General features: G+C 40.9%; 3 protein-coding genes across 4 annotated transcripts; all 3 read left to right on the top strand.

Annotated features, from left to right (window-relative positions):
- The first annotated feature begins 141 nt into the window (after positions 1 to 141).
- Positions 142 to 3070, top strand: LOC133404838 (uncharacterized). Its single transcript, XM_061681224.1, has 11 exons — positions 142 to 201; positions 267 to 292; positions 477 to 569; positions 646 to 687; positions 799 to 834; positions 935 to 1045; positions 1140 to 1179; positions 1257 to 1297; positions 1375 to 1419; positions 1499 to 1611; positions 2530 to 3070. The coding sequence occupies exons 6-11, from the start codon at positions 955 to 957 to the stop codon at positions 2659 to 2661; spliced, it is 462 nt and encodes a 153-aa protein (XP_061537208.1). The 5' UTR covers positions 142 to 201; positions 267 to 292; positions 477 to 569; positions 646 to 687; positions 799 to 834; positions 935 to 954; the 3' UTR covers positions 2662 to 3070.
- A 167-nt stretch (positions 3071 to 3237) lies between these two features.
- On the top strand, positions 3238 to 10943 carry spa17 (sperm autoantigenic protein 17). Its single transcript, XM_061681221.1, has 6 exons — positions 3238 to 3806; positions 3877 to 3947; positions 4084 to 4127; positions 6747 to 7789; positions 9275 to 9350; positions 10854 to 10943. The coding sequence occupies exons 1-5, from the start codon at positions 3653 to 3655 to the stop codon at positions 9337 to 9339; spliced, it is 1377 nt and encodes a 458-aa protein (XP_061537205.1). The 5' UTR covers positions 3238 to 3652; the 3' UTR covers positions 9340 to 9350; positions 10854 to 10943.
- Positions 10944 to 11052: 109 nt separating this feature from the next.
- On the top strand, positions 11053 to 22257 carry nrgna (neurogranin (protein kinase C substrate, RC3) a). Of its 2 annotated transcripts, none has more exons than XM_061681223.1 (3): positions 11053 to 13455; positions 16607 to 16762; positions 21670 to 22257. In XM_061681223.1, the coding sequence occupies exons 1-3, from the start codon at positions 13441 to 13443 to the stop codon at positions 21691 to 21693; spliced, it is 195 nt and encodes a 64-aa protein (XP_061537207.1). In that variant the 5' UTR covers positions 11053 to 13440; the 3' UTR covers positions 21694 to 22257. The 2 variants fall into 2 exon arrangements, with proteins under 2 accessions (XP_061537207.1, XP_061537206.1); XM_061681222.1 differs by having other exon boundaries at positions 11056 to 13455; positions 16604 to 16762.
- Positions 22258 to 23461: the final 1204 nt, after the last annotated feature.

The following is a 23461-nucleotide window of genomic DNA, read 5'->3' as shown; positions in this document are numbered from 1 at the left end:
GTTTTCTTTGTTTTTTTTACAATCTTGCATACACCGCTTCCTGTGGTTGAATGGGTGTGGGCTTGTAAGTATATGTATGCATAGGTGCAAATGAACATGTCATATTGAATTGCACTTTAAAGGCAGAACTCATCTGGATAAATGTGAGGAAAAATGCCGAGAAATTTTATTTAACACTGCTTTATCTGTGGATGACCAAAGGTAACATGGATAGTATTTTCAGAATCGAATTCTTTCATATTACAAATAAATCTCTCTTTTTACAGACACCGTGTGCTGCATGGACATCAAGGTGCCCTTTGAGTTCAGGACTGTTACATTGGGGGAATCTTTTGCACTAAAATGCTATTATAACTGCTCTGATGGATTTGTTCGGGGCTGTTGGAGCAAAGTGTCCGATAACTCTGTCTGCCTGGGGGAAATAAGCCGCGAATTTTGCAGAGTAACTCTTCATCTGCCCACTGTTTCCACTGAAGATCTCAAGTACAACTACACTTGTTACACACGAGCAACAGATGACCCATGGCTTCGACAAAAAACACACCGTGTTGTATCTCTATTTGTAAAAGGTACAAAATTCTACAATATATTTAACATATCATACAGATCTAATTTAAAATATATATATATATATTTTTTTTATAGCTCAGACAAGTGCCCAGACTTGGAAAGTTGCCCCAAGTAATAGTAAGTAGTAAATTGGGCAATCTGTAATTTACATACTGAGTAACTCATTAAATGCACTTATTTACATTACACATCGCTTTTGTCACCACAAACTGTGATTTTCATTAACAGCTCCGGTTCCTGTTCAGCCAAGGGATTCAAGCGGAGGTGAGATACCATTGTAGCACTTACTGTGAGCACACAATATCAAATATTTTCATTTAACAATGATGTATAATAATCTTTTTTTTCCTCCCCCGGGAAGCAGGTCAATTAACTGAAACTAAAATGTTGGCAATGTTTTCCCTCGCTGTGGTCATGGCGATGATGACACTGGTAGTTTATTTATGTGTGAACCACAACCGATGCAGCGGGAATGGTAAGGGTGATGATCAAAATTGTAATTTTTTTAAAATAAATATGAAATTGAAACACAATTTAATCTTAAACTTTTATGTTTACACACATTCCAGGGGATAATGATGATGATGATGGTGATGTGCCCAGATCAGGGTTAGCTTTTATTTGTACACTATATTAACATAATCAGGACTTAATGATTGCTTATTTTTTGTTTTCTCCAATTTCAGTTCACCAGTGCATTCCCAAGTTGTTGTCTCACCCGTAAATGGTAACGGTGTAATTAATATGAAAAAGTGAATGCAGCCACTGAAAGACTGCTCTTCACCATTCCTTTATTTTACCTAGGGTCAACCCAAAATGAACAACTGACTTTACGAGTTTCCTCACCAGGTGAGCTCGCCCCTGGATCAACACTATCATAAGGATATTAATGCATTACTAAAATATGTATATATTTTTTTATGTACAGACATTGAGAGTCGAAGTGAGGTTCCATATGCCGAAATCATGATTTCAGTCAGAGGTGTCAGTACACCAGAACTCACTCAGGTCAGCTACTTGGCAACAGAAAACTTACAACAGGTAAGCCAAGAGACTCTGTCTAATATACTGTATCTGCCTTCGACATTTAATGTACAACTTGTATCCAACAAAAACACAGGACACGTTGGCTATGGGAATGAGGAATTAACTCGTTTACTCAACGCGCTGTTTATACGGTATATGTGCGGCGTCTTATCTCATGTACAAGGGCAACAATCACCATTGAGGCACTTAGTCAAGAAACATGTCATGAGAAATGCATCACTTCACACGATCACCATCTATAGGATTATTTTGCCTCTGTAAGAATAGTGTTGGCCACCTTGAGGTTATGCTCCGATTACTTGCTGATGATCAGCACGCTCGGAGGGACTCTTTTAATGAGGGGTTTCTTTCGTCAACTGCATGTGAGTGCTGAGCGATATCATCACCAAGCTGAAATGCCACAAGGAGGAATGAAGTGATGGCTATCATACTGGTTAATACATCACAGCATACGGTAGCTAATCAATCCTGAGATGCAATGCAAATAAACCCACTGGAAGCTATGAAAAGCATAGGGAATGACATCGGAGCAATCTGACTGGACGCTTAAGTTTCAGGCAATGCCATGATATCACTGCGTTTCTATGATCTCACATTGTCCTATCCCTGGAGTAAAAGTCCAATAAATGAAAAGCCTTAAATGTTTTGGGCTGCGAAAGTACTGTAGCAGCTCAACCGTCTTGTTTAAAACAAATTTAAATCAGTTTTAATCATTTGAGCAATGACGTGAGTTACTGCACACAAAATCTAAACGTGATCCAAATAAAAATGACCTGCGTTCTGCACACAAAAAAGAGGGCAGACAGACAACTTTGAATCCAATGTCAAGTGTGAATTACTGCGGTTTTGTGCACAGGCTGGTTTCATTTTGTTGTATTTTACTGTAATACTTCCGCTTTTGTTCTGCTTCAGTGGCAAGGCTGCGAATCGAGGGGTCCCATGCAGGCCTCACGCTCGGCTGACAGGCTTCACCTTCCGCAGACCAGGGAGGTCAGCCGCAAGATGAGCACCAACTCCGAGTACGCAGTCATCACGTACGGTTGACTCGAGTTCTGATTATTCTGTCCCTGCTATGAGATGAATGAATGGATGGATGGATGGATACAGCTATAGTAGAAAGACAGACGGGCAGGCGGATGGATAAATGAATAGCTGGAGAGATGGATGATAGTTTGTGCGTGTGTGTATCAGTTCCAGCAGGTTTAAATAGATCTATACTCTACCAAAGTAATTTTTTTTGGCAAGCTATGTGTACTTTACTTGTATATTTATTTTACTGAATCACTGGAAATAGTGTGAACATTCCATCAGAATATATTCCATGTGGCTATATGTATGCTACAGTAATTCTATGCTTAAAAAGTCACTCGTGTAACTTTGAGTCATAAATTCGGTGTTCAGTATAATAAAACAATGAAATAAACAATAAAGTTGCCTAAGATGGGCCAATACACATTTTGAGTAGTTTAATATGTGTAATTGTTGCTCTGTCCTCGCTAATAGTTTCACCAAAAAAAAACAAAAAATACGTACAGTATATAAGACTCGTGTTGTTAGCGTTACAAAAGGCAAATACCTCCGATTCGGTAGAATGCCCCAAATGCAACAACTGTATCCAAATATTGACATTTTCCCGTTTTGACTTTGCTACTATTAGATTTGAGCCTGGTCGTGGTCCGTAGTTACCAAAGTTGCCTAGCAACAACAATACAACAACAACAATCTCCACCGTAGCCCGCAGTTTGTTGAAACGTTCGGACACTCGAGGTAAGTGACAGCTTGATAGGTGCTTCTAAACTGTCAAACTCGGACATAAATACATTTGAAACAAGGCTATTTTTAGTGGAATGAGAGCGATAGAGACAGACATTGCAATTGCAACTTGTGACTTTAGAGTGGCAGCCGGCTAGCTTCAGAGGTTCATGGACGTCGTGTTGGCGAGCTAAAAACAATTTTTAAAAAATAACAATAATAATTATAAAAAAAAATAAAAAGAGAGAGAGAGAGAGAGCGAGCGACCTGCGAGTTAGTCGACATGTCGGTGCCTTTCTGCAACACCCACCTGAGGATTCCACGGGGGTTCGGAGCCCTCCTGGAAGGCCTGGTCCGAGAAATTCTTCGTGACCAACCTCGAGACATTCCCATATATGCCGCCCTCTACTTCAAACGTCTTCTCAGCCAACGAGATGGTAAGCAGCTTCGGATTTGTTCATTGGCGTTATTTGCCGTGGTGTGTCACTTGCCTGTTCTGGCTTGCAGGCAGTGGCGTGGACCCAACCGAGTGGGCTGCCAGCCTGGAAGATAGATTTGACAACGACCGTGCATTTCAGGCCAGTTGGTGCTCAATCAACGTCGGCCGTGACTGATCTCGCCTTCCAGCTTACTTATTAGACTTCTCTCCGTGTGCCTATACTGCTCGCCGCTGGTCCTTTACAATCACTCTGATGTTGTATTATTCTTCTGCAGGCTGTTCCTGAAAAGGAGCCAGCGACAGAAGTCCCTTTACCTGAGTGAGTTGACTTTGTGGAGCAGTCCAGCATTTATTTTGCTTTTCGTTGCCTTGTTCTCCTTGTAACATGTTTAATGACTGAATGAATTAAGAGCTTTAAAAATCGTTAATAATATTCGCCGCTGGGATCCCCCTAACCCATTATTTAGGAAATATAAGGCATTGAAATTCCACGATTTAGTAGGTTTTAAAATATTACAAACGAGATGCAAGGCTAATGAACATATCTTACTAATAAATATTCAAATAAAAAAAATAAAAAAAGAGTAAGCAACTACAATTTGAAAGGTACAGAAGTTTTTAAAATACCAACATTTAGAACCAAAGTGATGGGAATGAGTATAGTAGCTAAACCTGTGAAGTTTGAAGTAAAATAAGAAACAAAAATATTGAGAAAGCTCATAAAATCCAAGGTTTTAGATAATTATGGAATGGGTAATTAAGACAGTGATGTGCAGAATAAGTTAAAAATCATTTAAAAGACTGGGGATCTATTTAAATTGAGAGGCTAAAGGGAAATTTCAATGTGAAATGTAGATGTCTCTCTGAAATAAAGGTCAGAAAATATAGGATTTACAATATGTGTCCCTGTCCTCCTTTTCTTAAAAATGTTGTTTTTATGTAAACATGTCTGCTTATTTTCATACATGTAGAGTTTTTCCTCATGAGGGTTTGCGGGAGCGCTGGATCCTATCCCAGCTGACTTTGGTCGAGAGGCGGGGTACACCCTCGACAGTCAATCGCAGGGCACATATAGACAAACGACCATTCACACTTGCACAAACCCACTCCAGCAGAAAATGCAAACTCCACACAGGGAGGCCAGTGCTGAGAATCGAACCCAGCCAAACTTTAGAACTGTGAGGGACACATGATTGCCACTAAACCACTGTGCTGCTTTATATATACTGTATGGATAAATAGAATCATGCTTTTGGGGAGGGCAGCACTGCTTGCATGGATTTCCTCTGGGTACTCCAGCTTCTCTCTCACGTTTCATAAAACATGCATTTTCGATGCATTGAAAACTAAATTGCCCGTTGCCATGAATGTGACTGAATGTTTGTTGGTCTTCTGAACTTTTTTTATTATTAATTTCATGCTCAAACTATTGGCATCATCGGTCTTTGTACCGGCAATGTTTTAAGTAACATTTTAATATTCTGTCATATATATATATATAAAGAGAAGTTGATAATAACAAAATACAGCGGTGCCTTGAGATACAAGTTTAATTTGTTCCGTGATAACAATCAAACCGTTTATATCTCAAACAATCTTTGCCAATTGAAATGAATGGAAATGCCATTAATCCATTCCAGCCTAGCCCTAAAAAACACAAAATGTTGTGTTTGCGTTTTAATAAGGAAAACTACTCCTATTGTGCTTTATAAAAACAGTAATAACATAATTAAATAAAATGTAACATATTAAACAGTTTGTGCATCATGATTCAATGCTGCAATCCAGTTCATTGTGCTGTGCTTTCTGGTGTGCCCGCGGGAACCAGTATAATTAATACAGTCATGCAGACACAAACGACGAGGCTGTATTATTTGTCATTAAATATAAAGACTAGAATATACAGTGGGTACGGAAAGTATTCAGACCCCTTAAACGTTTCATTCTTTGTTATATTGCAGCCATTTGCTAAAATCCTTTTAAGTTGTTTTTTTTCCTCATTAATGTGCACACAGTACCCCATATTGACAGAAAAATTTAACTGTTGAAACTTTTGCATATTTGTTAAAAAAGAAAAACTGAAATATCCCACAGCCATAAGTATTCAAACCCTTTGCTCAGTATTTAGTAGAAGCACCCTTTTGAGCTAATACAGCCATGAGTCTTTTTGGGAATCATGCAACAAGTTTTTACACCTATATTTTGGAGATCCTCTCCATTTCTGTCAGGTTGGATGGTGAACGTTGGTGGACAGCCATTTTCACGTCTCTCAAGAGATGATCAATTGGGTTTATGTCAGGGCTCTGGCTGGGCCATTCAAGAACAGTCACGGAGTTGTTCTGAATTTGTTTTAGCTGTGTGCTTAGGGTCATTGTCAGGGTCATCACAGCAAACATTTCAACAATTCTGTTTCTTTCTGTGATTATGTGGTGCAGTGTGTACATTAATGAAGAAAAAAAATTAACAAACGATTTTAGCAAATGGGGGTCTGAATACTTTCCGTACCCACTGTATGCCTGTAGTGAGTCTTATATTATCTCTCTGCATATGTTGTTCCACTGTTTATGATCAAATATCAGTTGCTTCTGCTGTGACTATTGATGCTAACTGTTAGTATTTAATTTGTATTTTGCATTGTTTGTTAGCATTACGATAAGCAGTCTTTCGTTTAAATACACAACATGTAATTCTATGTTTATGCTTAGTTCGACAGCAAACTATATCTTTGCCAAACTGCTGCTTGTTGTGTAGTGACTTTGAGTTCACTGCCACTATACAGAGCCCGTATATCAAGTTTGTGCTCTCAAGTCAAAGCAAACAAATCAGCCGAATGACGGCTAAAATCTCAAAAAACTTGTAAGCTGGGTTATGCGTATCTCAAGGCAACACTATCCAACAAAAAATAAGTAAACCTACATTTGTTAACTTTTTATTTCAGAGAAAAAAGAGCTGAGCTACAAACTGAAGAAACGCCTGCTCAGTCAGCAGAAGCCACAGAACAAGTCTCAGCAGCAACCTCTGATCAAGTTGACCCGACAGAGGTTCTCAACGAGAGAGATCAGGATGTATCGCAGTCTGAAACACAAAGTGGAGTCTTAGAGCGAGAAGAGAACACTGAAGCTGGAAAGACTGAGGAAGTGGCTATGGGGGAGGCTGAGCAAGTAGCTCAGGAGGAGGCTATAGAGGTGGCACAGGAGGCTCAGGAGGAGGCTCAGGAAGAGACTCAGGAGGCTCAGGAGGGGGCTCAGGAAGAGACTCAGAAGGAGGCTCAGGAGGGGGCTCAGGAGGAGGCTCAGGAGGAGGCTCAGGAAGAGACTCAGGAGGGGGCTCAGGAGGAGGCTCAGGAAGAGACTCAGAAGGAGGCTCAGGAGGAGGCTCAGGAAGAGACTCAGAAGGAGGCTCAGGAGGGGGCTCAGGACGAGGCTCAGGAGGAGGCTCAGCAGGTGCTTCAAAAGGAGGCTCAGGAGGAGGTTGAGGCGGGCGCAGAGGAGGATGCTGAAGGAGGTACTTTGGTGCAAGCTGAGGAGCTTGGAGAAGGAGAGACAACTACAGCAAAAGTCACAGGTGCTGATAATGAAGATGCTGATAATTCACAGGCTGCTGATGACGAGAGCCTCATAGCCCAGACAGAAGAAACTGAAGAAGCACAGCCTCAACGCGAAACCCTCGATGAGGAAGAAGAAGGTGAAGCTGAGGCCGAAAAGTCAAATGAGGAGGAAGGTGCAGTAACCGAGGCTCTTAATGAGGAAGATGACGAATCAGCTAATGCAGAAGTAAATCTGGACAACACCGATGAACCGACAGACGTTGAGGTTGACTCCATGGAGATTCCACCGGCTGAGCAAAGTGTTGATGCGGAGGACCAACCAGAAGAAGAAGGTGTAGAGGATGTTTCAGAGATGGAGAGACAGGAAGGGCAAGGCAACGATGAGCTTGAAATAGAGGGACAGCAAGATGACGCCAACAATGAGGAAATGGAAGGTACAAACAAGGGTTTGAACACAATGAATCATGTGTTGGATGAAGCAACTTTCAGTCATAGGGCTCTATTTTCGTGACTGGTGTGAAACCAGCGCCGCGCGTGGCATAACTCTGCGTGGAACCGAGTTAGACCCGGCGTTGGTAATTTTGTGGACCTGAGCGCATTTAAAAGAGGGACGTCTGCGCTGCTGTGCGCACGATCACAGGCGACTTCAATCCTGTCTGATCAAAGTGGCTCCTCTTATTCCCTTTAAATGCAGCACACAAGAAGCGCACTGACAGTCTTTGACATGGTGGAAGAAGAAACTGAGTCTTGGAGGGCGAAGCAGGCAAAGTATATTTATACAGAACTGCATGCAGACCTCCACGGGCAGCTGATGTAAATTTGGCTTGGGAGGAGATCACAGAGCTGCGCTGTAAAGTGGGCAGTTGGAAACCCACACCCATCCTCGATCATTCGAGTGATCGTTCATCCCAGTGGGATGGATAGTTGAAAAAATATAATAATAAAAATAATAATAAAGTGTTGAAAGAATTGATTTCTGCAGTGAGTCAGTGGATTTGATGCCCGCTCACATATAGTGCTGTGAAATAGTATTGGCCCTCTTCTCAAGTTCTTATTTTTTGCACAGTTTTCCCACTTTAATGTTTAAGATCATCAAACAAATGTAAATATCAGACAACGACAACCCAAGTAAACAGTAGAATAGAATATTCTCCCAAAAGTCTTGGAATATTCTACACACTCATTTGTGTTTTTTCTTTTTTTTTTTTGTGGCATAAGTAAGACGAGCCTTTTTGGTCAGCTGTGGTTTTCACCGTAGAACTCTGCCATGGACGCCATTTTTGCCCAGTATCTTCTCTATTGATCACTTCAACTGAGGCAAGGAATGCCTGAAGTTCTTTAGATGTTGTCCTGGGTTCCTTTGTGGCCTCCTGGACGACTAGTCGTGGTGCTTTTAGGGTAATTTTTATAGGCCGGTCACTCCTGGTAACGTTCACATCTGTTCCATGTTTTCTCCATTTGAGGATAATGGTTCTCATCATTCTCATCATTCTTTTGGAATGTAAAAAAAAGACATCCACCGCACATGTCCCCAGTCCTCAGTATCTGTCTGCCTGTGCCTCGATCAAATCAACCAAATTTTCGTTAGAACAGCGGTCTATCGACTGCACCAGACTGAGACATGATCTTAGCAGGTGTCTGTTTAGACAGACCTCCACCGAATTGTCATTCCGCCGGGTGCATGTCAAAGGGCACACCCTCAATGCGCCTGAACACACAGCATGGCATAGACTGGTCTGCCGAACTGTCAAACGTGCAGCGAGCCTTGCGCTTGCACGAAAATTACAATGCGGCAGTTTATACGCCAGTTTTGTGCTCCGCCACAGATGTGCCGTCTACAAAAATAGAGTCCCTTATGACAATGCAAAAAGTGAGTCAATGCAGAATGAACAAACAATCAGCTCCATTCTGAATTCCAGATAAAGTAGCTGATGACCCTCGAGAGGAGGCCGGGCCAGCGGAAGCACCAGAGCCCAATGATTAGAAGGGGACGAGGTACTGTTTCATGCATATTTTTAATAATTGCCAATGGATATCACCACAACATTAGGTACACTTGCACTGTCTAATAAAATTCAATACCAGACCTGTTGCTATTAAAGATTCTGGATTTACAAAGATAATAAAGCTCAGTTTTTATTGGCTCTGGTTCACATTCAATAGTGTTAGGCAAGGAACTTAAACTTGAGTCAAAATGGATAACTATATGGCACTAAAGGCAGTAGAACTATGTTATCTCTACAAGTCGATCAGAAAACAAAATGTATTATTAAAATTTACCATTAAATACAATTGAAAAAAAACATTGTTATACTGACATTATTATGAATAGAAGCATCATAGTTAAAATCTGAAATTTCATAGACTACAAAAATACATTTCTGTTAAATTGTTTTTGAAGTTCATTAAACCTTAATTCTAATGCAATGCAACTCATGTCACCAAGTGAGTTCAAATGTCAGAAGAAACAAAAGTTATTGGAAGTGTAAAAGCTAAGTGAAATGAATGACAGTATGAATAAAAGCAACATAAAAACATACAGTTGTATATTCTCTAAGGTAGTTATTTAAGATGAGTGTGGTCTGTGGTAAGGGCCTTAATATGCTAGAAGGATTGTTCAAAAGCTAATTAGTTGTTATCGGGGGTGTTGTATTAATTTGACAATATGTGTTTAACGTGTCATTTATCAGCGCTTTGAGAGCGAGGATTCAATCAGCAGTAGCTGGAGAGCCAGTGTGGTAATTAAAAGAGTCTCTCAGTTATGCATTGGAATAATCACACAAAACAGCTCAGAGGGTGGGCTCTAGTGTCATGAATTATATATGGCTTTTAAATAGTCTCATTTTCTATAATGTATTATTGTCAGGTATTTACAGAGGATATAAAAACTCTACACACTCCTGTTCACAGGCCAGCTTTTTGTGATCACTAATGACACCAAGATAAATCATTTCAAAACGTTTTCCACCATTAGTGTGACCTATAACCTGTACACATCAATGGATTTTTTGTTTTGTTTGATAGAGGAATTAAAAATACACAATAATGTCGTTGCGCACGTTGTGTACACCCTCTTATAACTTGAATTAGTCTAGCACGTCTATTTGTTTTTGTTTTGTTTTTTTAATGTGGGAGGATGCCGGAGTATCTGAAAGAAAACCTGTGCAAGCATGGGAAGAACATCCAAACTCCACACAGGAAGGCTGCATCTAAGATTAGAACCTCAAACCTCAGAACTGTGAGGCATGCTAACCACAACTCACCATGCTGCCCTTTTCCCAAAACAGACTAAAGTCAGTGGAGTGGTGTTTTATTTAGTTTCATTACTGCAAGTCACTAATACCTTTAGTTTTAACGTCTGTTACCGTCATTAATGTCACCAGCTATAATGACCTCTTTGATAGCCTTACATGAGCTTAGCCCAAAAAAACCTGTACACTTCAGACTTGTCCCTGATGCATGTTAACTCACCACCTCTCTTTTTGCTTTGTCCTCCAGCTTTATCTTCTTACGGGCCATCTGTCCACTGAAGCCTGGATCTGGTCCTCTAGGCCCAGGTGTTAATGGTGTCCTTTTCCTCCTGTGGCCAGCCACATTCCTCCTGCCGAGAGGACATGATAGGATGTGCATACTTTTATTCTGATCGAGAGAGATGTGTGCTGAGTGATTACACTCAAGAGGTCAGTAACCCATATTGCTTTCAATTTATAATTTTTTTTTTTAACCAGACATAACATTAGCACATGCAATATTCTGTCATAACATCCTATGCTGTGTCAAAAATGATTTCTTTGCACCAGGGTTGGGCAAATTTACCTAAAAAAGTTCACATTTGATTTTTTATAATGGGCAGATGAGCCTGTCATCCAAGTCATGAGGTAAAAATTGTTTTGTCAAAATGTGTATGGAAAATATGTATTAGAGTTTGGTTGTATAATAAAATAATCATGCTAATTATCTTGCGTATTATTTATAATACATTCAATTCTAACTAATGAACCAATTATTTAAGAAAATAAAAAATGCTAAATCTATATGTAACATTGTTTCTTTTACTAACTTTTTTCATTTCATTATTAAAAATGAACCAATAAACAAATAATTTAATTAGATAGGGCCTTCCCTAAAACAATTTGAGGAACAAACAGTAAAATGAATGCAACAACTATAACAGTTCTCTTGATAATGTAAATGCTCAGTAGGTCAGATTAAAGAACCTGTGGGCCAAACATTGCTCACCCCTGCTTTACAAAGATGCTCCTTTTTGATTCAACAGAATGTCTATTATTGTGCTTGTAGTTCGTAAGCAATGATAAACATTTATTTCTGCCTGAAGGAGTAATCATTATCTTAGTAAATATGCAATATTAAGCTATTGTATTGGAGCTTATGAGAAGATGACGTGTTCAGTGAGTGCATGCTACATCAACTTTCACAGTGTTAGTTCATTTCAATACAATGTGAATATACAGCAACAATCAAGGATACGGCGGCACGGTGGATGACTGGTTAGCGCGTCAGCCTCACAGTTCTGAGGACCCGGGTTCAATCCCCGGCCCCACCTGTGTGGAGTTTGCATGTTCTCCCCGTGCCTGCTTGGGTTTTCTCCGGGCACTCCGGTTTCCCAAAAACATGCATTAATTGGAGACTCAAAATTGCCCGTAGGTGTGACTGTGAGTGCAAATGGTTGTTTGTTTGTATGTGCCCTGCGATTGGCTGGCAACCAGTTCAAGGTGTACCCCGCCTCCTGCCCAATCATAGCTGGGATAGGCTCCAGCACGTCCGCGACCCTAGTGAGGAGAAGCGGCTCAGAAAATGGATGGATGGATGAATCAAGGATCCTTTTGAAGTGCCTTAGTATTAGAACATGCCATTTGAGGCCCTTCCTCATTGTCATATGGTAATTCTCTTCGTTCCAAATGGCTCCCAGTTTAGTGGCGTCGCCGATGCGCCCACAGATTGAAACTTGATTGAGACGTCTATCATCATCTGAATTTGGCGTTTTAGCATTTTCGCCGGCGTCGTACTTGGCCCCCTCGTCTGATTTGCCTGGACAAAGCAAGTGCGCCGTCAAACGAGTGCAGTGGTGGAGTAGGAAGAGTTGCTGAGAACGTTGCCATGGTAACACCTCACTACTCACTCCGCGTTCTCTTCATGAAATTAATAGGACATGGTGATGTTGATGGGGATGGTTTGTAATAGTAATCGGACCTTAATCGCCAGAACTTTGGATGTGTTTGACGTTTGCTGTATTTTGTGCGCTTTTGACAGCTTAGCTCCCACTAACACACTCTTTCTGCTGTTTTCCTAAAACTACCTGTTTGTACACCTCGTTGTTTACAACTACTAACCATCGACAGAAGTCTTTTCATATTGGCTGCCTCAAGATTGATGACGGTAAACTCAATTGAAGTCACCAGCGAGAACTGAAGCGTGATGCTCAGTTAACGCGGAATCATTTAGCAAAGCAGTAGTGGAAGAATGACTGGGAGAGATGGAACTCAGATTAATGGCTGTTCCTCTGCCCCTGCATCTTGTCTATGAGGCTGGCAGTGGTGTGTGGGCGGCCTCACCAGCTGGGATCAGGGGGATGGAGAAGGCTGTTATCTCACGCTGCCTTTAATACATTTATAACACCACTCAGCGCAACTCCGCTGGTTTTATTTTTGCACTGTTACTAGCTGGAATTGGAAGATAGAAATATTTATTTGATGAGCATTTCTGCATTCTAATTTATTCTTCTCATCTGTTCACTTGTAACTGTGCACGATGCCCGACATCTGTCCAACTTTACATTGTTGAATGTACACTTAGTTTGTATCAGTAGGTCAGCACACTTAATGAGACTGAAAAGACAGAACACATGATGACATGTTTGTAGGAGGTCTCTCTTCCCTTCCTCACTCCCTCCCTCCGGGTGTGTGTGTCTCTCTCTTCCTCTGTGTGAGCGGGTGTTACTGAGCATGCAATGATTGTTAGTAAGAGCCAGTGAGGCATCTATATAAAAGCGGAGAGTGACTTATAGAAAGCGACAGCGACGCATTACAGCCACCTGAAGACCGAGGTCATATCTGAGAGTTAAGACATGGACTGCCACAATGTAAGTAACATCTTCACGGTAACTTTTTTAGTTTTTGAACATATTAGTTTGCCGCCGAGCTTTGCATGCAGAAGTAGTTGTGTGCTATTTACTGGCTTAACTGTTTGTTGAACTCTGAGAGAAGTAATCAAACAGCTTGCCCAATTATGCAGTTTTCATCAAAAGTGTATTCCATGAGATATGTGTCAGAGTATTTTGAAACATTCTGTAATGGGGTGGATAAGCAGCACAATCCCACTCAGTGGTTTCCTTCTCCCAGAGCTGGCAGCTGAGTGAGCAGTCAGACACAGAGGCTAATGGTGGCTGGCTGCACAGGTGGGTGGTCGCCCTCCCACACTGGAGGGTGTTACACCAGAGACGTGATGCAGTGGGGCGACAGTAGGCTCGCTTCGTGGGCTGCCATTTGTGTGAAATGTCAATCTGCTTCCCCCAGCAATACTCTTGGGTTTTTGCGTTGCAGAATTTGAATGGCTATTAACATAAGTTGTCAACAGCCCCGGCGACATGCTGCTACCACTTTTTTTTTTTGATAAGTCTTCTGTCCACCACGTCTCCTTCAGGACGCTGGATGCTGGCTGAAGGCGAGGATGATGTTATTTTTTCAGGGTCATCCTTTTTCCATGCCATGGTCCAGAGCCATAACTTTGTTTTGCAATTCGTGTTTCCTTAGGTTCTTAGCTGAATCTCAAGAGTTGAATCCTTTTTCACTTTCCGAAACAAATATTTTCTTAACAACAGAAGTACACTTTTCATCAACTAGTAAAATGATGCACTTATTATCTGCTCTTTCAGGTACATTTGCATCATAAATGAACTGTATCAAAAATTCTACCGGTCTCTGTGAAGTGCTTGTGGTTTGTTGCATGCTTACATTGTATTAAAAATGAACTGATATGACGTAAGACACTCTCACTCACTGAATATTGTTATGAGGATGTTATTGCAATATACATTACATAATAGAGAGATGTATAAAAAATGTTTTGAATGCATGTGTTTATTATTGTGGTTGCAGTTTGCAGTCGTGTTAAACTGGAAGTTTGTTTCTAATACAGGGGGTCCCAAACGTCATGGTCCACTGCCTTTTTTCTATTTCCTTTCATGTATCATTTGGCCGGGTGTGGGGCCATCAACATTTGCCAGATTAGGCTATACAGTTTTTGCATGTTATTCTCTTGCCTGTGAGAAGATTGGACCAGCACTGCCGACTCCCGGTCAGTGCCAATTTTAGAAGCTTTATGGCTGTCACATTGCTCCAACATGTAGTGCAATTTACGTTGTACTTGGCAAGTTTTTCAAAACAGGATGTTTTTACAAACCGCAAAGCAGATTGTCTGGTACTTCCACCACAGATGAAAACACCGAACGTATAGTGTAGGCATTCGCACAAAGCCAGGAAAAGTATATCTGGAGGGCTCGAGTGGATCTTGGCATAAACAAAAGCTCGATTCGGCGGATCGTTTGTAGAGTGGCTTTACGCCTACCAACATTAGGTTGTTGAGCATCATTCCACTTGAAGTCTTTGAACCACATCAAGTCGGTACGGGACAAGCTTTAATCACTATCCGAAGCACCCGCTGTATTGAGCTTTTGTTGATGCGGAGAAACTTGCCATGGATAGCCTAAATTGTACTACATGTTGGAGCAGTGTGACAGCCATTAAGCTTCTCAAACTGACGCTGAACTGCAGTTGTGGATAGAAAAACGTATTGGCGGCACATTTTCAACATTGCGCCAGTGTCAGTCAGTGAGCCATGGGCAAGGGATGAATATTCTGACAGAAACTGCAAAGCTAAACTGTCAAATGCTGATGGCCGCGCGTCTGTCCGAATGATGTCTGAAATGGAAAAAAATAGAAAATAAGAAGTGTATTGTGGCTTATGAGAGGCACTGTATTTTTGTTATATTATTTAGCCGTGAGTAGCAACATGACAAGCTTTGCCAAAAATGACAGTCTGTCAAAATGCGGAGTCTGGTTGGAACGGCCTCTTCAAACTGAGTACAACGCAGCAAGAATTTAGAAAAGCGGATGATGGATTCCAGAGAAATTTAGTTTTGTTGTGTTGGAGGAAAAAAAACACTTTTATGTGATATCGTGTGTGTGTGTGTTCGTGTATATATAAATGAATGAATGAAGAATGGTACAGTCTGGTGACATCAATGGGTTGCAGATTTGATGCATTTATTGCAAGGGTTATGTCACCTAATATTATATTAATTAATGTTCCAATACTTTTGTTCTCTTTAAAAGTGAGCGGGTTCAAACAAAAGGTACTTTGTCATGAGTTGTTTAACACATCCAGATGTAAATACCATGAAATAAAAGCTAGAATTATGACCTTTTGTCTCATATTCATCTTTTGATCAGAAACCCAAATGTCTTCAGTATACAACAAAAACAAAGGAATTGAGCTTGCCGTTCCAATACTTTGAAGTAAGTATCAAATTCATAAGTGTAAAGTATCAAATTCAAGTAAAACTAACTTTTCAACATATCTCTTCGACCGTTACATTTTGTCTGCAACTTGGGGAACCCCTTCTCCGATTGGCTGACAAGTTTCAGATGAAAATAGCCACCAATAGCTCGGGCCGAAATTCGAAAGACGTCTGGGCGCCACAATTACGTTGACGTTTCAAACAGCGTCCTAAAAACGAGACTTGAATAGCACAAACTGAACATTATATGTTAGAAAAGCAGTGTCGGCAGTAGACTAGGTCATATGCTTCAGTAATCAATTGTTTTATCGTGAATCTATTTGTTATGGAGGATTGCTACTGTGAGCGAAGCCAAACGTAAGAAAAGCTCTCAGAATGCAGTCGTCCATTTCTACACCAACTACAAACACTACCTGTGACAATTAATATTATGGGATTATGATCTGTAAAGTCGCAGTCTTACACCCCATGATGTGTAATTAATGTTGTTTCTGATTAATGTAACAACAAAGCATGTTAAAAACTTGAGAAAATTGCAATGCATTATACTGTAAATCGACCGACTCGGTAACACAGAATATGACAAGGAGAAATGGAGAGAAAAATGAGTGGTGGGTTACTGACCTCTTGCGTATAACCACTCAGCATGTATCGCTTGCTATCAAAATTAAAATCAGGCGTATAATGTTCCATCATGCCTTGGTCCTCTCAGCAGGAAGAACGCAGCAGACCCCAGGAGGAGGAGGACATCATGGACATCCCACTGGATGACCCTGAGGCCAACAGGGCGGCCGCCAAGATCCAGGCTGGCTTCCGTGGCCATATGACCCGTAAGAAGATGAAGCCAGAGGACAAAGCAGAAGGAAAGGAGGTAAGATGTAAAGACCTATGGCTTATGATCACATATTGCTCCTAAGGATATTATTCTTGGTGACATTAATGATGCTAACAGAAGACTATTATTATTAGAGAGGTGCTACATTCAAAGTACACAATCATAGTGGAACAATTAGACTTGACAATATGTCTGGCATATTTTGGGAAGAATCCATTTTCAAGGCATTCAATTTAAATACCTGCTGATGTTACTGTATGTAACCTTATTTCACGTTACATCATTGACAATGACACAATTTAAAAGCCATACATAATTAATTACACCAATTAAAGCCCACCCTGCGTTATGTTATGTGTGATTAATGTAATGCATAACTGAGTGACCATGGGCACTCCAGCAGCAGCCAAGTGAATCCTCACTCTAAAAGTGCTTATAAATTAGCCTGCTTCTCAACAATTAAATTTAAATCACCAGCAAGAGAATGAAATGTTATTCGAGCAGGAAGTCAGAGAAATCGCTGCTATCCAAAAGACATTGTTAAAAATGCAAAAAGGTTGCACTTGTTTTTGTCGTTTTATTGCCAAGCAAAGCTATGAAGAGTTGTTTCAGCCTCTAAAATAATCTCGGGTTGGGCCACCTACAGAACGTGGACCGTATACGGCCTGTGTGAGCATGTAATTCAGCCCACTGAGCCATTTGAAACACATAATCAGAAACATCTGGATCATATTTTGTACATTGGAACCGTGACAGATACAAGTGACCCGCCTTGTGAGTTTCTCGAGATACGAGCCGTCCTTGGGTTGATTTTGTGCTTTGACTTGCAAGCATGCCCCGCGATTGACTGGTGACCAGTTCAGGGTGTGGTCTGCCTTTCGCCCGAAGTCAGCTGGGATTGGCTCCAGCACCCCGTGACCCTAACTAACCATGATAAGCGGTGTTGAAAATGGATGGACTTGTAAGCACAAATTTGCGATACGAGCACTGTATTGCAGCAGTGAATTCAACACACTTCACAACTAGCAGCAATTTGACAAATAGTGAACAAGTCTTCCAAAAAGAGGCATCAAAGTGTTTAATGCCAGTTGAAGTTAACTGTCGAACTACACAAAACAAAGAGAGGTACGGTACGCATGGATTTTAAACAACAACATAACGTTGCCTTAGGATAGTACCCCAAGATTAATGCTAACAAACAATGCAAAACAGCGTAGACAGTAGCTAACGAATAGCATCGGTGTCGCAGTGTCTCTTTTTGGGTTCTGCATAGAGTATTTTGATCGACCCTGAGGACCCCCCGATCTAAAGGGTGGAGGTGCAATTTGATAGAAACAGCAGCACTTCCATAACAAAACAGCATACATATGCAGTAGCTTACTGGCATAACACAGCACCGTATATATGCAGTGTTTCCAGAAATATGTAACAAAACAGATTTGTTATGCAGTAGACTTCAAAACTATGTAACAAAAAAAATTATATATTTATTTATTTATTTTTACCTGAAGCCTGTAAAATTAATCAGTTATCACAAAATACCTTCTTACAGCTGTTTCACAATAAAATCATCATTAAGAAAAGAATGGTGTATGCCCACTGAAACACTAGGGGGCTCATAATTTCAAAAGAATGCAGATAATGTTAAGTTTGTATTAACAGTGTCATGCAGTAACTTAATGCAAATGTGGGAGAGCTCTCTTATTAAAATACAATGAATTACACTTGTGAAACAGATGGAATTAGAGAAAAAAAATTAACGTCGCCCTCTGTAGTTTAGGTACATAAAGGTCTTACATTTGAGTGAAATAATCCTATTCCCATAAATGTCATAGGATCTTTATAAAAAGATTTTATTTTCATGGATCCCTTGCAATGACACTACAAAGCACTAGGGGTCCACAGACCCCTAGTTGAGAAACACTGCTTTAAGCAACTGATATTTAAACACTGCGAGTGGCTGGCAACCAGTTCAGGTTGTAACCCGCCTCTCGGTCGAAGTGAGCTGAGATAAACTCCAGCACGCCTGCGACCCTTGTGAGGATAAGTGGTGCAGAAAATGGATGGATGGATAGATGCCATTTAAACACAAACGGTGGACCAACACATGTAGACAAACCATATAACAATATTCATGGGCATACTTTCTTTATCCTTTGCGAAAAACCATGAATATTACTGCAGCTTACCTAGCTTTGTTGAGACCATCTCCATGTATGTCTGTACAGCTGACCCCCGCTATTCACGGGGGATAGTGACTGGGCCAGACCGCAAATAGTCAAAACCGTCAGATAATTGATGCCCATTATAATTGGATGGAGAATTTTTTATTTTATTTTTTTTAACCCGTAAAATTCTTTTAATAAGTGGGGAAATTCTGTGAGCAAAATCCGGCGTAAAAACTATGCCAAGAAAATCATGCCAGTGATTCACTGTGGAAACCCCTGATGGGCCAGGCCGAAATTGGCAAAAACAACATGGATCATATTTTTTTTCATACATTTAGTATGGCTCTCTGAGGACTAAAACTTAATTGGCTGGGTAGGAAAAATGGCCCCACTCTTGATCAAGTATATAGCAGCTGGCTTGGGGCCAATAGATCTACCAGTGGTTGCATCTAACCCACTCGCTGGCTGCCTTTATTTTATGTAGGGCTATGTATTTATAACTGCAGGTGCAACAGACAGAGAATGCGCTTTAGTGGGCCAAGCAGAATTAATGAACCTGTCAGAATGAATCCGGAGCCCGCTGAACACCTCCCACTGGGGGAGACCCCCTTTTCACAACACGTTTTATTTTTTTTATTTATTTATTTTTTTGTTCTCACAATCACCCCTTGCTGAATATCGTTGTCAAAATACCACACAGACAGTCCAGTAAGGTTTCCTTGAAGATATGCAAAATTAACAACAAAACATGGAATTTAAAACAAAAGTTACATGACATCATTCCAAGTGAGGATGTTCCATGTGTAAATGTGCTGGTGGTAATAATTATAATACATTAAAGGTGCATTAGTAAACGCATGCAATGATGGATTCACTTGTGGCACAGAGGTAATCTATTATACAAATAAGTTACATAACCTGAACAAAGTTGACATGAAAATGATGCATTATGTACATGGCAACATTTGCAAAGCATATTTATAATTTATGATTATTTGTTGAAGTCAGATCATGTTTAGTCTTTTGTCTGGCATTTTTTGGCCCAAATCCTTACTTACTTGTTATCATTATATGTCATACACAATAAGTGCGTGTCCCGGTGGGATGTATTCTGTTCTCCAGTGACTCTTAACATTATATTCATTGAAAAAAATATATATATATGTAATTCATTTGAGCGTAAATCTCAACTTGTTCTTCTCCAGCCCTGTAAGTGCAGCTCCAGCTGCTGGATCCAGTTGGTTACTGCCCCCACCCAAAATACAAAGAAAGAGCAATAGTAGTAGTAGTAGAAGCAGTGGTAGGCCTAGCTGGAATGGCACACTGTGCGAGATCCTCTTTGGCTCCCATTCATTGGCAACATCTGTGGAGAACACCACAACTTGCAATTGTCGATTGTCAAGCAATAATCACCTTTTATTGTCATGAACATGCATGCACACGAAATTTGTTTCGTGTGCATGCATCACAGTGAACACATACACATGTTAGTGGAACACACTGGAGCAGGGGGCAGCTGGGGGATGTTGGCGGATGGTCCAGTCGGGGTCTTGAACCGAGGTCCCCCACGGTGGCAGGAGATGATCTTAACCATTGGGCCACTCCATCCATCCATCCATTTTCTGAGCCGCTTATCCACACGAGGGTCGCGGGAGTGCTGGAGCCTAACCCAGCTATCATCGGGGAGGAGGCGGGGTACACCCTGAACTGGTTGCCAGCCAATCGCAGGGCACATACAAACAAACAACCATCCGCCCTCACATTCACACCTATGAGTAATTTAGAGTCTTCAATTAACCTATCATGCATGTTTTTGGGATGTAGGAAGAAACCTGGAGAAAACCCATGCAGGCACGGGGAGAACATGCAAACTCCACACAGGCGGGGCCGGGGATTGAACCCCGCTCCTCAGAACTGTGAGGCAGACGCTCTAACCGGTCGTCCACCATGTCGCCTAGTTAACCACTCGGCAAAGTAAAATCCTTGAAGACCCCTTATGATGTCTCCCCATACAAATGCCAATGATTTACATGTCATCATGCCAATAGAAGATTTTTGGGGGGCTGTGTTGCCATCCCCCCAGAAATGCCACTCTGTGTCAGCACATGCCAGAAACTGCCACTGAGTAGAAGAAGAAATAGAAGAAGCTAGGCTAACTGTAATCCAGTATCTACATTGTGTTTGTAAACTCTTCTCCTTGTCAGTTTTATGGGGACTGCTGACTTGTAAGACAGGTTGGACAAACACTCACCACAATTCAGTTGCTCCTCTATTTGGCAACAGCGCAAGCTTCCTAATTGGTTATATTTACATTTCGCCTCACGATCACTGAGTCCATGGCTCGGCCGAACTCATTGTAAACCACTCACATAAAGATTTGTCGTTGTAAATATTGAACAGGTTCAACACTTGCGATTGTTGGCCTCGACTGTTTCCAGATTGGGGAGGAGAAGTTGCTTTTAACACACCCAGCACCAGGATAATCACGCCGGATAATCTTTTAGGCACATCTGACTTTGCTGTGTGGGGATGCTCATAATCACCCCAATTATGGATGTCTGTTTACTCCACTTTTGCTTGGCTATATTTGGGAATCTGAAAATATCTGAGGTTAACCACGGTGCCAGAATGTACTTATTTTACTTTAGAGGTTCTACTGTTCTTGTGTTTTTCCCAAACAACCATTGGTGGCTTCGACCTCGTTAATAACAAATAGCAGTTATTCTGTTTGTGTTCTGAAGTGCTTAAACTCCACTCGCCTGTTTCTGTTTTTAGAGGCAGGAGGATCGGGGGCAGTAGAGAGGGATGACACAGCTGTGCCAGAGCAGTGACACCCTTGTCCTGGCCTGGATGAAGAGAGAGAGAAATAGGTGTCAGCAACGTAGCAAGCAAGTATGGTTGCCTGGCACAAGCTGGCTAAGTAGGTTTTCAGGCGTACCTATTTACCACAGGAGTTTCATTTTTTCCTATTCAACATAAATTAGTGGTAGAAGATGAACAATTTGAGAATGTTTTTTGGTGAACTTTAGCACTCCTTCTGCTTCTCCAGCAGTCTTCATCAGTCAGTGAAGATGTTTTTGACCCAGGACTGGCAACTCACTGCATGTACTTGTGAAACTTCTGGTTATGCGCTAGTTTTAGATGATCTGTGAATGTGAAAATGAATGTCCTCGAAATGCATAACAGGGCTTTTTTTTTTAATAGTCTGTGTATAAGCCTTGTGTGCATCATCAGTAAACCTCTATGACTTAAATTGTTGGTGATTTGTGCATTGTTTTGTTACATGCTTGTATCTTCATATTATTTACACATTGATTCGCTTGCAAAAGTCATTAAAGATTTAAATAAAATCTGCAAAAAGTAGCTGTTTTTTTGTGTTTTTTATTGCAAATATTTTTTTGCTTTGACAAATTTTCTATAAATCTTGCAGAACAGTTCTTAACAGTATTAAACAGTACAGTATTTATTAGTCTTTTTTTCCCCACAAGCATTTGGTAGAGCTCTAATCTTATGAGACACAAGATCAATATATTCTTGCCGTTGTGTTGGTGGGATTTAGATGTTTTAGAAAGAGCGCTCATGCGTGAAAGAGCGTTCATGCTTGAAAACGACCCCTTGCTGAACTTTGCTGAAGAGTCATGGCATTAACTTGTGGTTCTCGTTCCCCCCCCATCACCTAAAAAAAAAACAAAAAAAACACTTAGCTCTCCAAGTACCGCCATCATGACCAACATTAAAATGCAGTAGTAGCATAGTAGGCCTAAGTGTTCATCAAAAGTGAGACAAAGGTTTAATTTAAAGTATATTAAAATGATTATAAGCCACTGTAACATTATGCACAGTTTGAATATCAACACTGCGCTTAACTGTAGGAAAATAAAAAAATGTATATATTGATTCAATTAAAATATATTGCACATAAGTTAAATACAAATTGCCCCTGAATAACCATTCTCAAAGACAATGTGTTGTACTAAAAAGTTAAATACAACTGAACTGTACTTGGGCAGTGATTTTTTGCATACCACTAGCGAGAGCCTGCGTACCTGTAGTGGTACTAGTACCACACTTTGAGAATCACTGCCTTGCACTAATAAGTCTGTCTTATGTACAGGGTCCCACATTAACGGTGGCCCGAGGCCACTGCGTCGAGCCAACCACCTAAATATAGACACTGGCCCACAAATGTCTAAGTCATTGAAGATTTTACCCTGCCAAAAATGGCCCCAAACTGCATTTTCAGTGTCGGTCTGAGATTCTTTTATCACATAACCTTCCCATCCAAGACATGATGTTGTGATGACGCAGGCAGAAACCACAACCAGCACTGCCTGACTATATAAACGCGCACGCATTTGGCTTAGCCTGAAGACTGCGAGCCTCATACAGCAGCTCAGACTTTGAAGTGTCCCACACCATCATTGCTAATGTGAAAGTAGTTCTTATTATCTTTTAACAGTTAATGCCCTGTTGGGCACACTCTGGTAGAGGAATTGGCCAAGAGGTGATTTTTTTTCCACACGGTACCTAAATTAATCCAACATAAATCAACAATAGATGTGACAGC

The sequence above is a fragment of the Phycodurus eques genome, chromosome 7, assembly GCF_024500275.1.
Source record: "Phycodurus eques isolate BA_2022a chromosome 7, UOR_Pequ_1.1, whole genome shotgun sequence".
Taxonomy (NCBI): Eukaryota; Metazoa; Chordata; class Actinopteri; order Syngnathiformes; family Syngnathidae; genus Phycodurus; species Phycodurus eques.
Note: the sequence above shows the minus strand (reverse complement) of the source record. Positions and strands in the feature narration are given on the sequence as shown.

What these genes read in the sequence shown, in the direction of transcription:
- nrgna (XM_061681222.1), top strand. An exon ending in ACAAAGCAGAAGGAAAGGAG is followed by an intron (nt 16,763 to 21,669) that starts GTAAGATGTAAA and finishes TTCTGTTTTTAG; the next exon opens with AGGCAGGAGGATCGGGGGCA.
- LOC133404838 (XM_061681224.1), top strand. Translation starts at nt 955, where the DNA reads ATGTTGGCAATGTTTTCCCTCGCTGTGGTCATGGCGATGATGACACTG. An exon ending in CAACCGATGCAGCGGGAATG is followed by an intron (nt 1,046 to 1,139) that starts GTAAGGGTGATG and finishes CACACATTCCAG; the next exon opens with GGGATAATGATGATGATGAT. An exon ending in GGTGATGTGCCCAGATCAGG is followed by an intron (nt 1,180 to 1,256) that starts GTTAGCTTTTAT and finishes CTCCAATTTCAG; the next exon opens with TTCACCAGTGCATTCCCAAG.
- spa17 (XM_061681221.1), top strand. Translation starts at nt 3,653, where the DNA reads ATGTCGGTGCCTTTCTGCAACACCCACCTGAGGATTCCACGGGGGTTC. An exon ending in TCTTCTCAGCCAACGAGATG is followed by an intron (nt 3,807 to 3,876) that starts GTAAGCAGCTTC and finishes TCTGGCTTGCAG; the next exon opens with GCAGTGGCGTGGACCCAACC. An exon ending in ACAGAAGTCCCTTTACCTGA is followed by an intron (nt 4,128 to 6,746) that starts GTGAGTTGACTT and finishes TTTTTATTTCAG; the next exon opens with AGAAAAAAGAGCTGAGCTAC.